Source organism: Schistocerca gregaria, chromosome 1 (genome assembly GCF_023897955.1).
Source record: "Schistocerca gregaria isolate iqSchGreg1 chromosome 1, iqSchGreg1.2, whole genome shotgun sequence".
In the NCBI taxonomy this organism is placed as follows: Eukaryota; Metazoa; Arthropoda; class Insecta; order Orthoptera; family Acrididae; genus Schistocerca; species Schistocerca gregaria.
Genome location: NC_064920.1, coordinates 806,717,968 through 806,744,093, shown reverse-complemented (window position 1 = coordinate 806,744,093; position 26,126 = coordinate 806,717,968). Strand labels below are relative to the sequence as shown.

The 26,126-nt window shown below is 42.2% G+C and overlaps 2 protein-coding genes across 2 annotated transcripts in view; one reads left to right on the top strand and one right to left on the bottom strand.

Moving 5' to 3' along the window:
* The window catches only part of LOC126270585 (glycolipid transfer protein), an 83,630-nt gene that overhangs the window by 363 nt on the left and 57,141 nt on the right, over positions 1 to 26,126 (top strand). The window contains exons 2-3 of the mRNA XM_049974081.1: positions 1,143 to 1,540; positions 1,660 to 1,715. Coding sequence (XP_049830038.1) covers positions 1,396 to 1,540; positions 1,660 to 1,715 — 201 coding nt within the window. The 5' untranslated portion in view covers positions 1,143 to 1,395. The remainder of the gene's footprint in view (positions 1 to 1,142; positions 1,541 to 1,659; positions 1,716 to 26,126) is intronic.
* LOC126270569 (craniofacial development protein 2-like) overlaps positions 1 to 26,126 on the bottom strand; it is a 120,261-nt gene that overhangs the window by 58,933 nt on the left and 35,202 nt on the right. The gene's annotated exons all lie outside the window — the stretch shown is intronic.

Below are 26,126 nucleotides of genomic sequence, written 5' to 3'. Positions count from 1 at the left end.
CACTCGAATTACCAGTGAACAGAACTAAAATTGCCTGCAGTACGTAACTTGTACAGAGGGCCTCAGAATTGATTGTAAATTATTATAGCTCATGTTAAAATGTAAAATGCGTCCCAGTCCAAACTTATTATGTTTATATCCATTGGTCAGAATAAATCGTGGCACACTCAATAGTAAAACATGACAAAACCGATTGCGAAGGCCTGATCTGTGTTCGTGCATCTGAGTAAAACATTAAATTAAGCATGAAAACTTTACAAACATTTTTTGAAAACAAGTCAAGAAACATACTGTTACACCAAAACAGCAATTGAGTGAGACAATCACTAATCTTAATTCAGATCAGCTAATTGTCTAACTATTCCGCTCAGATCCTTTGGTGCACGCCGCACGGGTGTGGTCAGTCCTATGATTGTTAGGCGAGCTATGTTAAAAACGTAAACCAAATAATTTCAATCGACAACATTGTTGCGCACTTTCACAATAATAATGCACAGCAGACCAGAGTCGCACGGAATATGTAAATAATAATAATATAAAAAGCCGAGTGCCATTATGTAATATGTTACTTGATTAACTAGGGATCTGTTATTTGTAGTACTTTAAAAATACCACACAATCATCCTTACATAATCCTAATCAGTATTATTATTTTTAATACAAAATTGCCCCCGAAAAACCTGACTGTGAGGCTGCGGGGTTCATACCAAGTGCTACAAGAATAAACCGCTCCTGTGCATAAGACTATACATGTTTATTGATTACACACACCTGCAAGATGTACAAAATTTTATGATTATTTTTGGCGCGCCCCTAATGCATCTGCACTTGACAATGCCGAATACGATCGAAACTGCAAAATCCAACAGAAATGTTTTTGTCTTCGTTTTGTTATACTTCTGGTGCAAGCACTCTATCAATTTTCTCGAAGTGACAATGAGCACTCTGCACGCCTGTCCTTTTCACTTAAAATGATTTAATCGTTTTAGTATTCTGTCGCTTTTTCAACAGTATAATAACTCATTGAAATAGACAGTCTGATGACGTCAACTTAGTATTATTTGGTTTTATTATGCATTTATTGAGAGATAAAGATGATATTTTACATGCAGTTTATTCTCTTTTTGTACTGTGTCTTCAAGGAAAAACTCGCGCTGTAGTTCAAAAGTACCGCGTAATCTTTCGGCCGGAAACTATGGTCTTATTTTGACAGCGAACAGCTGATTAACTCCGAGATGAAGTGATGGCTTTCTGTGGCGCCGATCGGAGAAAATGCTGGTCAGGAGATAACGGACTGATAGCGATTGGAGGCCAAACGGCTGCAGTTTGTGCATTTTATTCTTCTGCTTTACCAAGTTAGTGAGTGTTGTGATAAAATTGATACACGTGTACAAAATGTCTAGTCCGACGAATAAAGCATCTTCTCAAGGAAGAAAGAACTTTTTTACAACAGTGCAAGTGCCTTTTCCTGATGTTATTGAAGGGAAAATTAATACTTCTAACTTCCTAGAGGCGTCGAAAGGCGTTGTCGAATTGGTTGGTAAGAATCAGGTGTTTTCGGAAACTTTTGTTGTAAATAGCAAAACAATCTTGCAAAATTGTGTTCGTAATTATGTATGACTTGAGTATTCAAATTATATTCAATTTTTATTGTTTCAGATAGGTTTGGAGGTATATTCGCCCCTGTTAAATATGACATGTCGGGAAATATCAAGGTAGGCGAAGTTCATTCTGTGAATTTACGTTTTCATGTAAGACTCTACCTTCTTGTTATTGTAATAGATATTAACTATAACTGAGAAAATGCTCCACTAGGCTCGAATTTTTAGCAGTAATAGTGCGTATCGGCGCAGTTACTGGTATTAATCTGTAAGACACTGCATTTCCCAAGAAATGTAATCAATAGTGGAAAAGCATAATTTCGGGCAATTGTTTGTTACAGACAGCTGTATCCAGACGATGGATCAGTTAAAAAATTTAGTAAGAATTTTGTGATAAGTATATGACCCGCGGACAGTCGTAGTAGTCTACATGGTCAACAAGAGAGGTGTGTGTGTGTGTGTGTGTGTGTGTGTGTGTGTGTGCGCTAATTACACATTGTTAGTTGAGACAAATAAGGACCATAACAAATTACGCCATACATAGCACTTAAGATGTTGAAAGTATTGTTTCATGGTATATTAGAAGTGTTAATAATCTGAAACTCAAGCTCATACATTTGCCTAACAGTAGTACATGGAATATGTGATTTATTAAAGTACACACCATGTATTCACTTCCAGCTGTTATCAGTTCTGTCTTACCCAGCCAAACTTCACAGAGGCTCACTTGCATACTTTTCCCAAGAATCATCCCTTTGAGAAAGCCAGTTGTATCCTTAACTCTGTCCCGTACTGAGATATACCAATAGCGTTCTAGCATGAACAAACATTTCTAATAAATAAAAGCTGGATAGCTGAATGGAATTTGCAACCAGTATTTTTGTCCTTAGCTTAGAGTGTGATAGTTAACTGTGTTAATTCTATTTTTGATTTTATTATCAACTGTTACTAACCTCAAAGTTTTAGGAAACAAGTGATTTTTTTACCGTAGGTTTTTCTGCTGCCGTAATAGAAATCTCATTTTGTGTATTTGATTTGATCCTTATAGGAAAGAAGTAAATTTTTAGCTCAACAGATGAAAAGATAAGCAGCTGGCTTAGTTTAAAGTGTACAGTTATTTGTCCTATAGTAGAATTACACCAGCCAAAATGCAGCTCAACTGTGAATGCTGTTCTCAAACACGGGGTGAATTGATTAATGTTCATAAGCAACTGAAAATCACACTGACTACTGTCAAACTATTGGCTGCTGCTCCAAACTGGTGTGTTGGAAGTGCCCCCAAGAGTCATGAAACTATGGTACCAGCACATATAGGTACCTCAGGTACTCTCCTGTCGTATGAATCCTATCTGCTCTGCAGGAAGTTTGAGCTCTGTCGTACTTGACTGTGAGTAATGTGTAATTGGTAGATACAGGCGTCCTATAGAGTAGATGGTTCCAGGGTGTTATACTGATCCTGCTAATGAACATGTTTGAGGTACTGTCTTTCACTGAAACTGAAACAAAGCTAGAAGGACTCACTTTATCTGTTTTAGGGAAACCTGGTTTGTCATGTGTTGAGAGGAGGCAAATGCAAAAGGATAGGGAGTCCATTAATCGTCAGCAGTCCAAACATATTGCAACTAATGGAACCCCTTTGGGAAAGGGCAGCAAGGGAGAGGGGAGAACACCAGGTGCACTCTGTGTATACGCCTGGGGGCCTCGTTCAACATGTTGAAGAGGCTATACTGGCAATCATTGAGGGAACAAGGTGAAACAAACTACAGACTGTGGTGCACATGAGAACAAATGATGCCTGTTGTCTGGGCTCTGAAGTCACACTTGGGTCATTCCAGCAACTGGCTGAGAAGACCACCCTTGCACAGAGTTTCAGTGAAGCTCACAATTTGCAAAATTTTTCCCCTGTACTGATCTTGGTACTCTGGTTCTGAGTAGAGTGCAAGAACTGAGCCAGTGACTTCAAAGGTTCTGTAACAAGCAAAGCTGCTTCTTTGTGGACTTGCGCCATAGGGTTGAGAACTGTAGGGACCCCCTAAATGGTGATGTGTGCAGTATATATCAAAGCCTCCTACCCAAGTAGTTGACTGTGTGTGGGGTGCATGCAAAGATTTTTTTTAGTTTAGGCAACTCTCCATCCCATCTAGATAACAATAGCTGTAGGAAACCCAGAAATATCAGTGTAAGTTTAAAAGAAATGTCTCTCACAGGTGAGAGTATTATTATCCTAGTAGTTAACTGCCTCAGAATTTACAACAAAGTGCCAGAATCCGAAGTGCTTCTGAAAATCAATGAAGCTCATATAATACAAGGTACAAAAAGCTGGTTGAAACCTGAAACTGATAGTGGTGTGATTTTTGGGAAAAGTTTAAGTGTATATCAAAGGATAGGCAAATGGGAAATGTAGATGGTGTATTTGATGGAGCGGATGAGAAACTCAGATCCAGCAAGACAGAAACTGAAGCTAAATGTAGGATTGTCTGGGCAAGACCGGAGTGGGCATAAGATGGTAATTGGAATCTTCTATTGCCCACCAGATTCGTCTCCTGACACAACTGAAAACTTAATGGAAAACCACAGTTCTCTTATACATAAGTCTCCCAGTCATGCTGTAAGCATTGGTGAAGACTTAAATCGTCCAACAATCAATTGGGAAAATTACAGTTTTGTCAGTGGTGGGTATGATAAGACATCCTGTGAAACATTACTAAATGTCTTCTCTGAAAACTACTTAGAACAGATATTTTGGAACCCCACTCTCATGATGGAAATACATTGGATCTAATGGCAACAAACAGACCTTGACCTCTTTGAGGATGTTCATATCGCAACTGGTATTGCTGACAATGATGCTGTTGTGGCAACGGTGATTATCGAAGTACAAATGACAGCTAAAACAAGCAGAAAAATATATGTTAAGTAAACTAAATAAAAACTCAGTAGTTTCATATCTTAATGAGAAACTTGAAACTTTCAGCACAGTACAGGAGCATGTAGTGGAACTATGGCTCACATTTGAAAGAATAGTTGAGCAAATGCTGGATAGATATGTACCCAGTGGAACAGTTCATAATGGGAGATATCCTCCATGGTATATAGTCACTGTAAAGAAACTTCTAAAGAAAAGAGACTACTGCATAATAGGTGTAAAACAAAGCACATGCCTATAGATAGAGATATGCTGAATGAAACACATTTGGCTGTCAAGAGAGAAATGCATTAAGCCTTCAGTGACTACCATAGCAGAATATTCTCAAACAATCTTTCACAAAGCCCAAAGAAATTCTGATTATATGTAAAGACTATTAGAGGCATTGAAGTTGATGTCCAGTGCCTGGCAAATGTGACAGGATCTAAATTTGAGGGGCAGTAAAGCAAAAGTTAAGATTCTTAACTCTGTTTTCAAATGTCCCTTTACAAAGGAAAATCAAAGAGAACTGCTCTGATTTAATCCTTTTACCACAGAAAATATAAGTTAAAGAAGTATTAGTGTCAGTGGGGTTGAGAATCAACCGAAATCACTAATTGAACAAAGCTCCAGGGCCTGATGGAATCCTTATCAGATTCTATACTGAGTCTGTGGCTGAGTTAGCCATCTTCTAAATATAATCTGTCATAGGTCCCTCGAACGTAAAACTGTGCCCAGTAGTTGGAAGAAAGCACAGGTCACACCCACCTACAAGAATGCTAGTAGAAGTGATCCACAAAACATCCTTGACATTGATTTGCTGAAGAATTCTAGAACACATTCTGAGCTCATACATAATGAGGTACCTCAAACAGAATGACTTTGTCCATGCCAACCAGCATGGATTCCGAATACGTCGATCATATGAAACCCAACTAACACTTTTCTTGCATGACATATTGAAAGCTTTGGATCAAGGCAGTGGGTAGATGCAGTATTTCTTGATTTACAAAAAGCTTTGACTCAGTACCACACCCACACTTAATGTCAAAAGTACAATCATATGGGGTATCAAGTGAAATTTGTGACTGGACTGAAGATTTTTTGGTAGGGAGGACACAGCATGTTATCTTTAATCGAGAGTCATTTATTGTGCCCCAGGGAATTGTGTTGGGTCCCATACTGTTCATGTTGTATATTAATGACCCTGTGGTCAGCCTTTTTGCAGATGATACAGTTATCAGTACTGAAGTAATGGCTGAAAGAAGCCGCATGAATATTCAGTGTGATCTTGATAAGATCTTCAAGGGGGTGCAAAGATTGGCAACTTGCATTAAATGTTTAGAAACATAAAGTCGTGCACTTCACTTCAATTAGTCTACAAAGGAGATTGCTTACAAATCACTTGTGTGACCCAATCTAGTATGTTGCTCAAGTGTATAGGACCCATACCCAATAGTACTAAAACGGGATATTGAACATATACAGAGAATAGCAGCACGAATGGTCACAGGTTTGTTAGATCCGTGGGAGTGTGTCACAGAGATGCTGAAGAAAGATGTTAACTTTCCTGAGAAAGTTTGCTAACAAAGCTTTAAATGATGAGTCTTGGAATATACTACAACCCCCCTACCTAGTTGACCCCGAGAAATGGTTGGTGTGGCAACACTAATTTGTAAAGTAGCCTGAAGTCTAGGTTAGTTTGGAAGGTGATAATTTCCTTCTGAGTTGGCAAACAAATGTGAATGTGATAGGGAGGTTGTGGTAACAGATTTATCTGCAGTATAATGTTATCGCCCCACCCCCCACCCCCCACCCAAAAAAAAAAAAAAAAAAAAAACAAAAAAAAAAAAAAAAAAACACCTCTGAACAAGCCTAAAAGGCCCAAAATGACAGAAAATCTGCATTAGACAACGTACTAGTCTCAAAAGTATTTTGGTGTGTTATCGTACAGACCTACATAAACTATGAAAAATGCAAGGGTGGATCCACTAAATAACATTTACCTTCAACTTTTCCAAATTCCACAATGGCTAAGAAACTGGTACAGTTCTAAAGCCTAGTGCACAGTACCTATCTTTCTGGAAGATGACCCTTGATGCTGCAGTCCTTGGTGAGAGCTCTTCTCGTACAGCAACTTGATCAGTTCTGTTTCATAATCATTATTATTGTGTGTATCAATGCTAATCACATGACCAGTGTTCAAAAGGAGGGAGATATTAGAATAGAAAGCTGTTCATGTACTTCAGGCACAATGTCATTCAGGTGTTAATATGTCCGTCAAGATGAATAGCCACTGCCAAATTGTGGCCAAAGCTAAACTCACTGCCCAGCTGCTGCCCAAAATACTCAGTTTAAATGGTTGTTTCATAAATTTTGCTACCTGGCTCTCCTCACCAAGACCAGCATCTCTGAATGACATTTCACACAGTTATCATGTGCACTCTCACTTTCCTCTCAGTTCTATCACCCACCCTCCATCCCCAACTGTATCCACCATATTGTGTGCCATGCCACGTGCCTGTTCCCTTGCTTCCTGTCACTGTTATCCATCAGCCCCTCTTCCTGTCACCACCTCACCATGTTGTTCCTCTCACTCATTCCACACAACAAGATCAGACCACTCACTCCAATCAGGCTGCACCATAGGGATGATGTAGCCATCAGGGACAATGCTGCTGACAGCGATACATGTTTTCATTGGTTGCAGAAAAGGATATTGTCCAAAAGCTTAGCAACATTTTCAACCTTGTTTGTGTGCCTGCTGATTGCTCAGTGGCTTAACTATATAGTGGCTGGTTACTCTTTCACAGTGCTGTAGTTGGAAAAAAACATTTAGTCAGTACTGAACAAATGGACTCCAGACTATGAGTCCAGATGGACTCATAGTGGAGCAGGTCATATTTTCAGCATGCTGTTTCTTCAGTTGATCTTCTTCTTGACCTGAGCCAAGACTGCCCATAAATTTCTGGATTAAATTTTCCCAGTGGTGGATCAACACTTCTTAGGAAAATTTGTTCTGCCAACAAACTGTTCCTTTTTTTAGTGTGAATGTCATTCATAACACTAATTGTTCTTTCGCATTCAAATGTGGAAATTGGAATTGAATGAATTATTTGTGGTAATTGTTCAAGGTGTTTAGGTTTTATGTTTGTGTCCACATTTCCATGAATACCAGAATATATTTTCTAACAATATATTGTGAAGGAAAGTGGCTACTGACCATATAGCGGAGATGCTGTGTCGCAGATAGGCACCACAAAAAGACTCTCACAATTACAGGTTTCGCCCATTAAGGCCTTTGTCTACAATAGACACACACACACACACACACACACACACACACACACACACACACACACACACACACACACAACTGCAGTCTCAGGCAACTGAAATGGCATGAAGTCGGAAAACCTCACATATATTAGAGATGCTCCTATCTCCACAAATTATGTCAGTACCATGTGGTTAGTGTTTTGTTTGCTACAAGAGCAAGATTTTTCTGTGCTGCTTTGCTTGGTCTAAGAACCTACATTGGATGGATGGCTAAGACTGGAACAAGTCAGTGTTTGAGATTTTCATCAAGAATTCCGTGAAATGGACCACTGTTTATTTGAACAACTCTATGGTTGTTGTGTAACTCAATGCCCTTAAAGACTTTGTTTTACCTGCTTTAGTTGCATCCTCAGCATGAGAACATGGAGAAGATGACATGGATTCCGATACCCGGATACTAAATTTTATAGTCTTGTCAGCTTTGGTAATAGCCACGTATCTTCTTTGTTTGATTTGCGCGTAATGGGCCCCCTTAGGAACTTGGCTGCCAAGGAGGGGACGGAAGCCAGTGTGCACTCCATGTGCATTCCGGGGGGGAGTCATTCCGGATGTGGAAAGGGTGCTGCCGGATGCCATGAAGACTACAGGGTGCAGCCAACTGCAGGGGATGGCTCTTGTCGGTACCAATGACATGTGTCGCTTTGGATCAGAGCAGATTCTGTCTGGTTTCAGGCAGCTAGCGGAAAAGACGGCCAGTCTTGCTTCCGAGATTAATACGGAGAGCTCACCATCTGCAGCATTGTCAATAGAACCAACTGTGGTCCTTGGGTGCAGAGCTGAGTGGAGGGTCTGAATCAGAGGCTCAGGCGGTTCTGTGACCATGTAGGCTGCAGATTCCTCGACTTGCGCCATTGGGTGGTGGGTTTCTGGGTTTCGCTTAATAGGTCAGGAGTCTACTGCACACAGGAGGGTAGCGGGGGCTGTGTGGAAGGGACTGGATGGTTTTTTAGGTTAGAGGGTCTCGGGGAACCTCAGAAAGGATGTCCGTCTAAAAGTGGGCATGTAAAACAAAGTAAGGTAGTTGTAGAAACGATTGGTATTGTAATTGTAAATTGTCGTAGCTGTGTTGGGAAAGAATCAGAGCTCCAAGCCCTAATAGAAAGCACTGAAGCTCAAATAGTTATAGGTACAGAGAGCTGGCTGAAGCTGGAAATAAGTTCAGCCAAAATTTTTTCTAATGATCTAACAGTGATCAGAAAGGATGGATTAAATACAGTTTGTGGTGGAGTATTTATTGCTGTCAGAAGTAGTTTGTCCTGTAGCGAAATTGAAGTAGATAGTTTGTGTGAAATAGTATGGGTAGCAGTTAAACCTGACAATTGGACTAAACTATTAATTGGATCGTTTTACCAACCCCCCGGCTCAGGAGATATAGTTGCTGAACAGTTAAAAGAAAACTTGAGTCTCATTTCAAATAAGCACCCTGCTCATACAATTATAGTCTGTGGCGACTTGAATCTACCCTCAATATGCTAGAAAAATTATATGTTTAAAGCCGATGGCAGGCATAAAACATCATCCAAAATTGTACGGAATACTTTCTCAGAATATTATTTCGAACAATTAGTTCATGAGCCCACTCGAAGCGTAAATGGTTGTGAAAGCATACTTGGCCTTTTAGCACCAAATAATCCTGGACAAATAGTGAGTATTGTGACGATTATAGGGTTTAGCAACCACAAGGCAGTTGCTGCTAGGCTGAATACCATAACACCTACAACCATCAAAAAGAAACACAAAGTATATCCATTTAAAAAATCTGATAAAAATGCTCTTAATGCCTTTTTAAGAGACAGTCTTCACTCCTTCTGATCTGATCATATAAGTATAGAAAAGTTGTGGAATGTTTTCAGAAAGATAATATCGGCAGCAATTGAGAGATATGTACCACATAAATAATAAGTGATTGTACTGATCCCCCATGGTACACAAAACGGGTCAGATAGCTGTTGCAGAAGCAGCAAAAAAAGCATGCCAAATTTAAAAGAACACAAAATCCCCAATATTGACAAAGTTTTACAGAAGTTCAAAATATGGTGCGTACTTCAATGTGAGATGCTTTTAATAATTTCTACAATGAAATTCTGTCTTGAAATCTGGCAGAAAACACAAAGAGATTCTGGTCATACATAAAGCACACCAGCGGCAAGATGCAATCAATACTTTCACTGCGCGATAACAATGGTGAAGTTACTGATGACAGTGCCACTAAAGCAGCGTTATAAAACACGGTTTTTTGAAACTCCTTCACCAAAGCAGATGAAATAAATATTCCTGAATTCTAATCAAGAACAACTGCCAAGATGAGATACAAGTCACACAAATGTGAAGGCTATAAATTCAACGAAGTACTTACGGATTACAATTACAAATAACCTAAATTAGAACAATCACATAGATAATATTGTGGGTAGAGCAAACCAAAGACTGTGACTCATTGGCAGAACACTTAGAAGGTGCAACAGATCTACTAAAGAGACTGCTTACACCACGCTTGTCTGCCCTAATGTGGAGTATTTTTGTGTGGTGTGGGATCTACATCAGGTGGGACTGACGGATGACATTGAAAAAGTACAAAGAAGGGCAGCTCATTTTGTATCATCGCGGAATAGGAGAGAGAGTTCACAGACATGATACGTGAATTGGAGTGAGAGTCATTAAAACAAAGGCGTTTTTCGTTGCGACGGGATCTTCTCATGAAATTTCAATAACCAGTTTTCTCCTCTGATTGCAAAAACATTCTGTTGGCAACCACTTACATAGGGAGAAACAATCATCACAATAAAATAAGAGAAATCAGGGCCTGCACAGAAAAATTTAAGTGCTCATTTTTCCCGGCGTGCCATTCGAGAGTGGAATGGTAGAGAGACAGCTTGAAAATGGTTCATTGAACCCTCTGCCAGGCACTTTATTGTGAATAGCAGAGTAATCCTGTAGATGTAGATGAAGAAGCAAAGATAAATCTGAAAGCTCACGTAGAGCATCGTATCCAACTGCTAAATTTATAACAAACTCAGAAGCAGTCAAAGTTTTTCAAAGGCTTGCATATTTAGACTGGAATCCCTGTATCTATCAGCAGCAGCTTCCATGAAATGATTGATAAGTGGTGTACAGTTATTGCAAACAGATTTCACAGTTCTAGTATGTAAGGTAACCAATCTGATGGTAAATATTTTCCCAACTTTATTTACTTTTTTGCCAAGATCGTCTGCACATTCTCTTAGCTGAGCTTCAATTTTAGGCAACGTGCTACAGACAGAATACAGTTTACCAAAGAAAAAATGGAAATGAGTAACATCTTCAACCTCATCTCTTGTGTCTTGTATTGCTAGTTCGAGTCTGTGGATAGCACAGTGCCAAACAGTCAAGTGAGGAAACATGTTCTGTAATGCCTCAGCAGCTTCATTTCTCTCTCCTAAAATTGCTAAGGCTCCATCACTTGCAAATCCAACAAAGTTATCTTTTAGGTAAAAATGAGGAAAATCATAAACACTCAGGTTCTGCAAAATCGCATCCTCGATTGAACTGGTTTTCGTGTCTGACATAGTCCATACCAATTCAAGCAGACTAGGAAAAAATCTTACATTCATATTCTCAGGTGTTATTCAGTTTAGCATATGTTAAATTTAAAGACTAAGATGGCTACAGTGACACTGCACATACCATTTTGAAGATGCAAATTTTGGAAAAAATTTTAAATGCTGTAGTCTGGAACAGCTCTAATTTTTTTTAAGATAATTGCTTTATGATTACAAAGAAATCCTCCATTTGGACGTATCTATCAAAGTTTTTTTTACTATAGTGTTCTGAACTTTTTTATGATTTGTGGGAAATTGGTTCAAACAAAATTTTTCAAAGATATCAATCCATAAAATTTTGATTTTTTTGTGTTGATTAGTACCATATAGTTCTACATTCCTTGAAAAGGAGAGTTTGCACTTTTAGGTTGAACAGGTTTTATAAACAACTGAAATTTTTGACAGACATAAAACCTGTTTTATTACCACATTATCTCATAGCAGGCTCATAAAAATCAAAACCTAACCTTATTTAACATAATTTTAGTTTTGAAAGATGAGTAAGAGACACATTTTTTCAAGCATTTTAAGTGGCTCTAAAATGTATGTGAAAAGTCCAAAGACTTAAAGGTTTCAATTTATACAACTTATGTGCATTCTGTTTTGCACAGAAATTAGCCAGTCAATGAACAAAAATGTGTTCCACTGCTTCAGTATCTTCCTTTGATATAGAGTGATGCTCTCTGTTGAACCAATAGGAACTGGAGAACTTGTCTTCAAAACATTGTGAACAGGAAATGAGCACTGATGGCATTCTTGCTGTCCAGCTGGAAACCTATATCCAGCAGCTGGTCCATGTGGTAGCACAAGGTTCACTACAATTTCATTTAACTCATAACTGGTGTCTATAATTTCAGCAATCCACCAGTCAGTCATACACACATGCCACAAAGATCCCCCTTCTCAGGTTTTGAATGTGAGTATTATCCTGTGGTTTCTGAGGTGTTGGCCGAACAAACAAAATTTCTTCTTTCTTGTTCTTTAAAGTGCGTGCAATATGAGTTCGCCCACTTTACGTCCAAAAATGTGTCTTCTGAATTCCTTTCACAGTAGTAGTTTGTTTGGACCATTCTTCCTTTTTCTGCTCATGTAATTCTCCAATTTCCTTCAAGTGTAAGATTTCACGACTCTCGTAAAATCCTCAGCATTCTGAATTGCAGCTGTATTGGGTCTGGAAAGATTGTGTTGTAGCATGGTGCTTCAGCAGGCCTCCTACTCCATCAAAAGGCACCTTCTTGTGACCAGTAGCACTGTATACCCAGTCACTTGGCACAAGCAACTTACTCAATTTGAACAGTTGGTAACGGTTTTTTAAATGAATAGGAGCACCATCAGAAATAATGATGATCTTCTGTGCCCCTGTTTGGAGTCAAAGAATTTTGCGCACTGCTAGCAAAGCGTGTGCCGAGTCATGTCCTGTGTCATGACCTATAACTGCAACACTTGTGGTCTTGTTTTGAAAAAATGTCACTCCTGTAAAAACTGAAACCTGGTCATTACTCCAATGATACCCTTGTACTTCTCATAGGAGAGTTACATACCAGTTCTCAGCAAAATCACAGTGAAGCACTGAACATAGTTCTTCAGCCTGTTCACACCCTTTCACTTCTTCAATGTGGTGGTGTTGCAATTTCTTCAGATGCTGGTGTGTTACTGCTTTCACTGATCATTTACCAAGTTCATCAATGAAACTGTCAAAGGTAACAGTTTTCTCAATTAGTATATTTTCCTCCCATGACAGATATGTAATTTCTGCAGAGTTATCTGCTTCTCTTCCAGGCCGAGTGTCTGTAAAAATGGTCCTCCCATTCCAGGACAGTCACCACATTCTTGAATCAAACAAGTTTCTTTGAAAATGTCTCTGGAATAATAGTTAAAACTTGCACCTTTTCACTGTAGGATGCACAGTATTCAACAGCTGAACTGATAATTGTAAAAAATTCCTGGCAAGAGGTGCAAGGGTACGTTGTTTCATTTTCCTATGAAGATGGAATTTCTACTTTAAAGAGAGTGGGGTTAGTTTTGCTGTACATAGTGTATTCATCTATAGCTTTAGTAATTTCTCTGCACTTTCTTGATGCGTAGAGCTTATGACTCAATTTCACTGACCACTGTTTATTAACAGGTTTAACACCTACCTATGTAGTTGATTGATTCAGGGTATTTAATATTTTCTCTGTTGATGCAAAATCTGCATCATCTGCACCATTGTAACTGTCACCTCGTTCAGATACTATCATTGTTGTTATTCTCTCAAATCATTTAGAACACAAAAAGTCCTCCCTGGAAACATCTTCACTTTGAAATAGAGTCTTCAAATGAGGGGAAAGAAAAAAAAAAAAAAAAAAAAAAAAAAAAACACTTATTCACAACCTGAACGAAGTCTGTTTTTTTGTTTGTCTTGTATATCACTCTTTCATGGATATGCAAATAGCCGCGCACTTCACTCTCCTGTGGCCCCTGTCGGAAGACATTTCAAACAGTCCTTTTCATAAAACACACTGCAACTGCATCAACTGGCAAATTCCTTGTGAAAACACAGAACTCACTGGATGGTCTCAGATTTCTTAGAAGCCTCTTCAGTAAACAAATTAGCACTGAGTAACTACAATAGATAAACTTGCAATGAACAGCCACGACAAAGAAACTGGCAAAAAACTCCAACAAAGTGTAAGAAGTATTTCCAATGATGGAAGTGAAAAGAAATAACTGCAACAAAGAAAGTGATCAGAAATAACTGCAACAAAGACAATATAAATAAACATTGTAACAAAGAAATTAAAAGGACCAGCTTCAGAGAAAATATACTGTACCCTTGAAAGCTAAAAAAAAATAATTTTTTTAAATTAAACATGCCGAACTTAAAAGTGGAAGCTCTCCTTTACAGAGAATATTGTACTACATGGTACTAATCAACAGAAAAAAATCTAACTTTTCTGGATTGGCTTTTTTGAAGAAAAAAATTTCTGTAAATTATAAGAAAAATTCAAAAGATGACAGTAAAACAACTTTAACAGATATGTCAAAATGGAGGATACCATTGTAATCGTAAAAAAGGAAAAAAAAACCTCTAACAAAATATCTAGGACTATTACAGACATAAAGCATTTTAAAAAATTTTCTGAAATTCACATCTTCAAAATGGATTTCTTGCAGTGTCATCTTTGCATCTTTGGAGGCCTGTATCTCGGGGCAGGAATATTTTGGAGGGGGGAAAAAAAAAAAAAATTTCTTATGTACTCCTGAATTTTAACATACACTAAATTCAATAACATCCGAGACTATGAAGGTAACCCCCCCTGCCCGAAGTGATACAGATCATGCTGTCTTTAAGTGCAATGATATCCCAAAAAATAAATGAATTACAGTGTTTTCTGACATGGCACATCACAAACACAACACATAAATTACTGCAAGTAGTGGCTTGTCCATGATAACACGTATTCTAATATTACTTTATATAAGGTGATAAGCTATTATTCTCTTTCTCATTTCTGTAGCGATATGATCAGTAATCTTGTACAACTGAACTTGGAATGTAAGACTTTTCCCCTATTAAGACCATTAAGTTCCTGGACATGAATGCCTATTGGAAAATCAGTTAATGGTCTTCCTAGCTTTGCCTCCTTATATGCTGTTCTAATCAGTATACTTGTAGTCTCACACTGATTAACTAACATTGTATCTACTCCTCTTTCTAAAGGTTTTCTCTCAGCACTAGCCTTAGTCTGCTCTGCACTTTTATGACTCATTGATTTTTTATGTTCATGTATTTTCTTTTTTGAAACTATTTTTCTGCTATCTTTTGTATTTTCAAAATAAGTAACTCCCCATCAACTCGCTCTTTACTAGGGTCATTCAATATTTAAAGAGCCAAATTGGTCTGGAGAAAAAAACGTTTATTTAAAAAAAATTCTTTTTTTACTTTTCAACATAATCCCCATGAACATTTATGCACTTGTTCCAACGGGCTGCAAGCTTTTTTATTCCAGCTGCAAAGAACTCTTTATCTTGTTTGAACCAATTTCCCACAAACTTTTTCACATCCCCGCTGTCCTGGAACCTCTTCCCACATAATGCCTCCTTCAGTGCACTAAACTAACGGAAATCATTAGTTGCTAAATCAGGACTGCAAGAGGGATGAGGCAGTACTTCCCAGCCCATTTTGTCAATGGTTTCACAGGTTAGGTGAGCAATATGAGGATGTGCATTGTCTTGCTGGAGACTCACACCTCTCCTCTGAGATCTGCGACATCTCCCTCTCACAGCTGGCTTCACTTTGTTTAACAGCAAATCTGAGTAGTATTGGTTGTTCATTGTACGCTGCTGTTCGAGATAATCACAAAAAAATTGGACCTTCAGCATTCAAAAACACTGTCAACATGACTTCCTGCTGATGCTTTGAATTTTTTCTTGGCAGGTGAGTTGGTATACTTCCACTTCATGCTTTGTCTTTTTGTTTCTGGGTCATAATAGAGAACCCAAGTTTCATCACAAGTTAAAATTTTGTTCCCTTTCATAACGTTCCATTAGCTCTGTGCACACTCTCAACCTTGTTACCTTGTGTAGCTGCATAAACTCCTTAGGGGCCCATCTTGCACATGTTTTGCAGTACTTCAGCTTGTTACAGTTAATGTTATAAACTGTACAAGTACTAACTTGAACCTTATCAACTATCATTTCCACAGTCACATGGCTGTCGGCACAAATAATGTCATCAGTTCGATTTTCAAGTGAGGGAGTTGAAACTGCAACTGGTCGGCCAGAACACTGTTAGTCAGTCACTGAGTCACGATCATTTTTGAAGTGCTCTATCCACTTGTAAAAATTTGCACGATTCATACAACCTTCACAATAAACTTTAGACATTCTGCAGTATATATTCACTGGTTTCTTGCCTTCAGCAAGCAAAAAACAAATAACAGAACATTGTTCAACTAATGTGGACGTTTCAAGTGGACTCGCCATCTTTAAATGTATTTTTGAGGTTATAAACAAAGCGATGTTGATGCATAAACTACCCAGGGCTCATCTCAGTGATACCAACTTAAAACTACAAAAGTACCAAACTTGCCCTAGCAACAGTTTTTTCCTCAGACCAATTTGTCTCTTTAATTACTGAATGACTCGTGTAGCTGGCTCTAATCCTGAATCTCGCTTTCGTCCCAAACCATGCCTGCTAGCTTCAGCACAATACGAACACCACAGCTTTTTGTTTTTTATTACTTTCCTGCTGTTTTCAGTCTTAAAGTAATTGTACTGAGATTCTGACTAACTTTCTGGCCCCCCTGTGGGTCTGGGGGTTAGAACTGGCACGAGGTATTCCTGCCTTTTGTAAGAGGCGACTAAAAGGAGTCTCACATGTTTCGGCCTTTATGCGATGGTCCCCTGTAGGGTTTGATCTCCATTCTTCCAAATATTTCCAAAGAGCGAGCCAGTTGCAAAAAGGCACCTAACATGGGGCTTCGTGTCTATTATGTGCTGAGACCTCTCGCATCCTTCATCGACATGGATCTGCACTTCCGCCTGTTCTCCAGTCGTTGGGTGGGGTCACCCTCCTGGGTACACTTTCCTCCACCCATTGTGCAGTATCACTTTGTGTGCTGGTGTTGCTAACGGACTTCTTTGCACCTGATATCCAGCACGGTAGCCAGTCCATTGTGGTGAGGTCGCCATGTACCCAGCTGGTTGTAGTCCCCTGACCACACAGCGATGCCTGCACCGTTAACTCTCTACGTATGCCAAGGAGTATATACTCATCACTCTGGGGCATCGGAACTCATGGCAATGGCCATCCTCCAAGGGGGCCTTTGTTGTGGCGGGGTGGCACTTGTGGGGTGCCCTTCTGGTTGGAGTGGGTGGCATCAGGGTGGATTACATGCTATGAAGTGTAGTATGTTAAATCTTGCAGGTAGTCAAACACCAGCAGTCTCTAAGTGGTCAAGGTCTAACTTAAGTGCTAAGAAATACCCCAAATTGTTCCTCCATCTGGCCACACCATGAGAGGAACACCAGACTAAGGATGGCAGCGAAGCTTATTCATCCCGGTACCTCGTATGTACGAGAGTTGATGGTGAATGTTTGTTGTCAATGAAACCTCAGTTTTTTGTGGAGCATTTAGAGGACAAGTTTGGGAAGTTGGAGGGCTTGTGCAGTCATGGGCACTACTCGCCTGTGACAAGCTGGGGGATGTTTCTGTTTCCATCACGCCCCATAAGAGCTTAAATATGGTCCAGGGTATCATATTTTACCAAGGACCTTCTTTTGCAGCCTGACGATGCGCTGCATGCCAATTTAGAGTGGTGAGGTGTCCATTTCATTCGGCGCATCCGCCAGGGTCCAAGGGCTAATCAGGTTGCCACCGGTGCCTTCATCTTGGCCTTCGAGGGTGACACATTACCCGAGAAGGTCAAGGTGATGGTCTACCGCTGTGACATAAAGCCATATATCCCTCCCTCGATGAGGTGCTTTAAGTACTGGAAGTTCAGCCATATGTCTTCCCACTGTACTTCCAGCGTCACCTGTCAGAATTGTGGATGTCCTTCACATCCCAATACTCCCTGTGCTCCACCTCCCATTCGCCTTGCTTGCCAGACTGCAGGAGTCTCCAGAAAGAAAGAAAGAAAAATAATGGAACACAACACCCTGGACCGACTGACCTACACTGAGACAAAGAGAAAGTATGAGAGGCTACATACTGTGCATATGACGTCAACCTATGCTGCCGCTACAACATCTGTTCTACCATCTTCCGTTCCGCCACATACAGTTGGCTCTCAGAGCCGTCAGACTCCACCTGCCCCCTTGATGGTGGGGGGGGGGGGGGGTACTTCCCTCCCTGTTGCTCTTGCACAACCTACTTCAGGAGCCTCCCAGCCCCCCCCCCCCCCCCACTCCCCCCAACCGTCAGTGACATCAGTCCCCACTTCTCAGACAGAGAGGTGAAAGTCTTATTCGGCTCCTCTTGCCAGGAAGGGATCCTTCGGGTCACTCCCTTCCCATGTTCCTATCAGTGGCAAAACTGACACCTGCCCGTCGCTGAAGCAACCACTGGTAGCTGCTGGTCATAGGGCTTCAGGGTCCTCCTCAGTCCCTGAGACTGGAGAAGTGAAGCCCTCCCAGCCTGACAAACCTAAGGACCAGCGAGAGAAACCTAAAAAGAAAAAGACCCCCAAGAACCAAGGCACTGTGCTGGCACCCAAACCACCACTACCTACAAGCTTTGTGTCTGAGGATGAGGTGGAGATTCTGGCATCTGCTGAGGACCTAGATCATGCTGGGCCCTTAGACGCAATGGATGTCGATTGCACAGGTACTCATCTGGTGGCAGCAGGTGACCCTGAGGCATAGACTGCCTCATTGAGTGTTTCGTGCTTTCCCAGTCTCATGATCATGTAATCCTCCAGTGGAATTGTGGTGGTTTTTTCCACCACCTGGCTGAGCTACAGCAACTGTTAAGCTTTACACCAGCTTTCTGCATTGCCCTCCAGGAAGCCTTGTTCCCGGCAATGCGGACCCCTGCCCTCCATGGCTATAAGGAATATTACAGGAACTGTAGCGACTATAAGTGTGTCAGGTGGAGTTTGCATCTATGTCCTGAACTCAGTATGTAGTGAACCTGCGCCCCCTTTAAACCTCTCTTGAAGCTGTGGCTGTCAGGATAAAGACGACACAGGAAATAACTGTCTACAATGTATATCTTCCTCCAGGTGGTGCAGTACCCCTGAACTTATTGACTGTGCACTGATTGATCAACTCCCTAAACCTTTCCTACTTTTGGGAGATTTTAACGCGCATAACCCCTTGTGGGGTGGTGCGATGCTTACTAGCCAAGGTACGGAGGTCAAAAATTTACTGTCACAACTCGGCCTCTACCTCTTAAATACAGGTGCCCCACACATTTCAGTCTGGCACATTGCACATATTTTGCTATTGATCACTCGGTTTGCAGTTCTGGCCTTCTCCCGTCTATCCACTGGAGAGCACATGACAACCTGTGTGGTAGTGACCCCTTCCGCATCTTCCTGTCACTCCCCCGGTGTCATGCCGATGGATGCTTACCCAGATGGGCTTTAAACAAGGCAGTCTGAGAAGCCTTCATTTTTGCTGTCACTGTTGAATCTCCCCCACATGGTGGCCCCCCCTCCCCCCCTCCCCCCAGCAAAAGACACTTCCTTGATGGTCACTGGAAGTCGCTGAGGCAATTAAAGAGCATCAGCAACCTCTACAGCAACATAAGCAGCACCCTTCCCTAGAGCACCTAATAACCTTTAAGTGGCTCTGTGCCTGCATTCACCAGCTTAGAAAATGAAGGAAAGAGGAGTGTTGAGAGAGGTACATGTCGACCATTGGGTGTCAAACGTCACCATCCTAAGTCTGGACGAAGATCAGACGTCTATTGGGGTACCAGACCTCAACGGGTGACCCTGGCATTAACATCAATGGCGTGTTATCTACCAACACAAATGTGATTACAGCAGATGGAAAGGAAAGTTCTGTCATTTCTTTACACGCCACAGTGACCCCTATAATGCCCCATTTACAAAGTGGGAGCTCCTCAGTGCCCTTGCACATTGCTCCAACACAGCTCCTGTCCCAGGTCAGATCCACAGTCTCATCATCATCTCCAACCAGGTCTGGTGCAATGGTGTCTTTCCGTTGCAGTGGCGGGAGAACACCATCATTATGTTGCTCAAACCCAGTCAAAACCCACTTGATGTTGGTAGCTACCAGCCCATCAGCCTTACCAACTTTCTTTGTAAGCTGCTGGAACAAATGGTGTGTCGGTGTTTGGGTTGGGTCCTGGAGTCACGTGGCCTACTGGCTCCTTGTCAGGACAGCTTCCGGCAGGGTCACTCTACCACTGATAATCTTTTGTCCCTCGAGTCAGCCACCTGAACAGCCTTTTCTAGATGCCAAAATCTGGTTGCCGTCTTTTTTGACTTACATAAAGCATACAACATGACCTGCCGACATCATATCCCTGCCGCATTGTCTGAGTGGGGTCTCCAGGGTCCGCTCCCAATTTTTGTCCAGAACTTCCTGTCGCTCCGTACTTTCCGTGTCCAAGCCAGTGCCTCCCACAGCCCCCCCCTCCCCCCTTCCTCCCCCCCCCCCACCAGTAATCATTAGAATGGTGTTCCTCAGGGCTCCGTATTGAGTATGTCTCTATTTTTAGTGGCTATTGTATTAATGGTCTAGCAGCAACTGTAGGGCTGTCGGTCTCACCTTCTCTGTTAGCAGATGACTTCTGCAATTCGTACTGCTCCTCCAGTACTAGTGTTGCTGAGTGGCACCTACAGGGAGCCATTCACAAGGCGCAGTCATGGGCTCTAGCCCACATACTTCCAGTTTTCAGCCGGGAAGTCATGTATTGTGCATTTCTCTCTGTGTTGCAACATTCATCCAGAATCAGAACTTTACCCAATGACAATCCACTCACTGTAGTGGAGACATATCGATTCTTAGGACTGGTTTTTGATGCCCGATTGACTTGGCTGCCTCACCTTCATCAGCTTAAGCGGAAGTGCTGGCCAAACAGACTAAGTGGTTTTGCTTCTGGAGATGGGCATCTCCGAATCTGACCTGCATTCTATCTTACACCACAGGGCTTTGGGAGACAGAATGGCATAACAGTACACACAACAAACTGCGTGTCATTAAGGAGACTATGAATGTGTGGAAGCCTACCATGCGGTCCTCTCGTAGGGAATCAGTTGTCCTATGCCGGCTCCATATTGGCCATATGTGACTAACGCATAGTTACCTCCTCTGTAGCAAGGACCCACCTCAGTGTCACTGTGGCTCACAAATCACAGTCGTCCACCTCTTACTGGAAGCTCACTTTTAGCCCCTCTTTGGCAGACTTTTAACATTCCCAGCACCCTCTCTTCAGCATTGGGTGACAATGCCTCATCAGCAGCTTTAGTTTTACATTTTATTTGTTAGGGTGGGTTTTATCATTTGATATAAGTTTCAGCGCAAGTCCTTTGCGCCTCTGTGTCCTCCACGCTAGTGCTTTTAGGGTGGAGGTCTTGATGTGTTGCAGAGTTGCTGGCTGCTCCTTTTTATTCCCATGGTCAGCCAGCCATGGTAAACTGCTCTATTGTTTTGATCTCTTCTACATGTTTCTTGTGTCTCTCTGTGGTTTTCTATTCAGATTTTGGCCATTTTAGTGTTTGTTGCCCTTCAGTCATTCTTGTGGTTTTCTCCTTTCTTCCAGCTGTGTGTTGTTTGTTTCGATTATTTTACTCCGACCCTTGTGGAATTATTTTAAGCAAGTGGAACAAGGGTCCGATGACCTGGCAGTGTTTGCCCCCCTCCCTGCTCACTTAAACCAACCAACCAGCCAGGGATAATCTAGAATCACTTAACTTACTTGAACATAAATAATAACTGAATTAAAGCCTCCATTCTTAAGTTCCTCCTCAAAATCTTTGTCCTTTGAGATGATAGTTCTTTTCGAAGGACTTGGTTGGTCACAGCTAGCACTGTTCTCTTCAACTTCTCTGTTATCTGGAGTTTTTCATTTGCCATTATTTAACCAGTGAAGCAAGCTCATTATTATTTGAAATTACAATGAGTGTGTGTGTACACACACACACACACACTCTCTCTCTCTCTCTCTCTCTCTCTCTCTATCTATCTATCTATCTATCTATCTATATCTCTCACCACACACATACACAAACTATACCTAGCAAAACAGACTCAAATAAAACAATGGCACAGTATGGCTCTCAAAACGCACACCCAAACATTCACTGTAAAAAGAAGCAAAGCTGGCAGTGTTGCCAACAACTCAGCATGTAATATATATCTGGCCAGTCGAAGAAGCATTAGTCAGAGAGAGTAATATTCAATTCCGTTTTTGTTTTGAGTTGTGCCACAAGATAACCCTGAATAAGTAAATAATCAATAATCATCTCCAATTTTTCTTTCTGAAATCCATTTGACAATTTACAGTTTGACTATTTTTTATATTTTTAAAAAGGAAGTATAACTGGTAGACTTCTGACGAGTGTTGGTTTTAGGGTAGTACACCATACCGGCCCAACAAAAGCACTACTCTTTCCATTATATGTTTCAATGGTTGTATGTTGTCATTACTTAAAAATATATCTGTATATTCATCATAAGTTCCTTAACTGGAAGCACAGGAGACTTTTTTAGGGTGAGTACACAGTTCAGCTCAAAGATTAAACTGACTTCAAGCCTGTGCACAAATTTATATAGGATTATTTTGCTCAGGTCTGTCATATCTTTGATTTTGCTGACATGCATTGTTCCTGTGAATACAGTCACTGAAAGATGCAATAACCCTCTAAAGAAATAGTTTCGAAAAAGTTTTTAACATTTTGATGAGTGAGAGAGAGAAAATCAGAAACCAAACATGTGAAATTTATCTGGACTATAGATAAAGACTTCCGGGCAGATGCTATATCTCACCTCCACAATCTTATCACTGGAAAGTAAATGTTTGCAGATTATGAAAACGTCTGATAAACTCTGAGTTATTGGGAAACTGGTGGTGCAGGGAAGAGAATTAGAAAATGAATATGTAGCATAATTGACAGATCAAGCATCCATTTTCAGTGGGACGAAGATAAATATTTTTGTAACTATTTTTGAGTTTTGGAATAAAAGTTTCCTCATCATTAAGAGAGTTTTGGAGATTATTATCTATATCACTACCTATATGGAACACTGTTTGGTTCCACTTGTAACAACTACACTGAAGAAAAAAGTATTGCAACACCAAAGAATAATTAATTTAGAGTAATTAAATTTTGGGAATATGTTTGTCTAGGTAATATATTTAAGAGATTAACATTGCAAGACCACTGTTTAATGTAAGCACAAGGTCAGCCATTGCAAATGTGAAATGCTAGAACATTAATACCCATTGTAACCATCAGAATGCCCCCCTGCGGGTTCGGTGGTTAGAATAGGCCCGCGGTATTCCTGCCTGTCGTAAGACGCGACTAAAAGGAGTCTCAAACTTTTCGGCCTTGTATGATGGTCCCCTGTTGCGTTTGACTGCCATCTCTCAAAATTTTCCGAAGAGCGAGCCGATTGGGGAAGGGCGCCTTACTTGGTGCATTGTGTCCATCTTGCGATCAGACCTTTCGCCAGCTTATACACTGTTGAAGTGCAGTCCTGTCTGCTCTCCATCTCTTGGGCATGACTGTTTCTGCGTGCAGATTACACCTTGCACTGTGCAGTGCCTCTTTCTGCACCGACGGCGACCATGGACCACATGTTACCTAACATCCAGCATGGTAACCAGTCCGTTGTGGTGGGGCCGCCATGTACCCTGTTGGTTGTAGCCCCCTGACAACACAGGGATCACTCTACTGATGCCTGCGCCGTTAACTCCCCACATATGCCAAGGAGTAGATGCCTATCCTCCTGGGGTATCGGGACTCAAGGCAACGGCCATCCTGCCAAGTGGCTCTTGCCGTGGCTGGGTGGCGCCCATGGGGAGGGCCCTTGGCCGGTGTAGGTGGCATCAGGGCGGATGACCCGTAATGAAGCGTGGTACATCGTCACTCGCTGGTGGCCAACCGCCATCAGTCTCTAAGCGTTCTCGGGCTCCGAAAACGTTCCTTTCCCTGGCCACACTGTGGGAAGAATGTAAGTTTCAGGATGGCATTAGCAGTTATTCGTCCCGCTTCTTAGTTTGTACGAGGGCTGATGGGGAGTCTTTTCTCTCCACAAAGCCTCAGTTCTTCGTTGAGCATTTAGAGGACAAGTTTGGGGAGGTGGAGGGCTTGTCAAAAATGCGCTCTGGGTCAGTCCTGATACAAACGGCATCCTCTGCACAGTCACGACGGTTACTCGCTTGTGACAAGTTAGGGGATGTTGCCATTACGATCACACCCCATAAGAGTTTAAATATGGTCCAGGGAGTTATTTATCATAGGGATCTTCTTTCGCAGTGAGCTGCGCGCCAATTTAGAGTGCCGGGGTGTACATTTCGTCCGGCGCGTTCATCAGGGTCCGAAGGAAAATCAGATTGCTACCGGTGCCTTCATCTGGGCCTTCGAAGGGGATACATTACCGGAAAAGGTCAAGGTGATGGTCTACCGATGTGACGTTGAGCCCTCTATCCTTCCCCCGATGTGGTGCTTTAAGTGCTGGAAGTTCGGCCATATGTCTTCTTGCTGCACTTCCAGCCTCACATGTCGAGATTGCGGACGCCCATCACATCCCAATACTCCATGTACCCCGCCTCCCATCTGTGTCAACTGCGGGGAGCACCATTCACCGCTCGCCAGACTGCCGAATTTTCCAGAAAAAGCGTAAAATCATGGAATACAAGACCCTGGACCGACTAACCTATACTGAGGCCAAAAGGAAATATGATCGACTCCATGCTGTGAGAATGACATCTTCCTACGCTGCTGCTACAACACCTGTGCTAGCCCCGTCTGTTTCTCCAATTGTGGCCGGATCGACGAGTAGTACAACTCCTCCTGCCCCCTCGCCAGTGGGGGGCTCTACCCACCGGGTTGCTCCTGCGCCATCTACCTCAGGAGCAACACCATCCCACCCATTGGGGACGTCCGTCCCCACTTGTAAGCCGGAGAAGTGTCCAACTTCTTCGGCTTCTCACGCTCGCAAGGGGTCCCTTGGGTCCCTCCCTTCCCAGGTTTCCGCCAGCGAGAAGGCTGACGACCGACAGTGGTGTAAGTGCCCACAATCAGCTGGTCGTAGGGCTTCACGTTCCTCCTCCGTCCCGGAGACTGAATCGGTGAAGCCCTCCCAGCCGGGGCGACCCAAGGAACGGCGTGAGAAACCCAAGAAGAGCTCCCAGCCCAAGGATCTCGTGGTGGCAGCCATCCCACCACAACCTTCCAGCTCTGCGCCTGAGGATGCGGTGGAGATTCTGGCGTCCGCTGAGGACCTCGATCTCGCCGGTCCATCAGACGCCATGGAAAGCACTATCACAGGTGCTAAATCGGAGGCAGCAGGTGACCCAGCGGCGCAATCACCCTTCCCAGTCCCGTCACGCCTTTCTCAGCCATGGACAACACCATCCTCCAGTGGAACTGCAGCAGTTTCTTCCACCATCTAGCTGAGGTCTGCCAACTTATCAGCCTTCACCCTTTCCTCTGCATTGCTCTGCAGGAAACTTGGTTTCCGGCAATGCGAACCCCCGCCCTCCGTGGCTACCGGGGTTATTATAATAACCGGGCAGCTTATGAAAGGGTGTCTGGTGGCATCTGCATATATGTCCTGAACTCTCTTCACAGCGAATCTGTACCTCTCCAAACACCTTTAGAGGCTGTCGCTGTTCGGGTGTGGACGCCACAGGCTGTTACCGTCTGCAGTCTTTACCTTCCACTGGATGGTGATGTCGCGCAGCATGTCCTGGCTGCTCTGATAGCCCAATTGCCGCCACCTTTTTTGTTACTGGGCGACTTTAATGCCCATAACCATCTGTGGGGTGGGTCGGTGGCAACAGGTCGAGGCGCCATCGTTGAGCATTTATTGGCGCAGCTCGATCTCTCGATTTTAAATGATGGTGCCTTCACACACTTCAGTGTGGCGCATGGCACATACTCTGCCATTGACCTTATGATCTGTAGCCCTGGCCTCTTACCGTCTGTCCAATGGAGAGTGCTTGACGACCTTTGTGGTAGTGACCACTTTCCGATCTTTCTGTCACTACTACAGCGTCAGTCTTCTGGGCGCCCT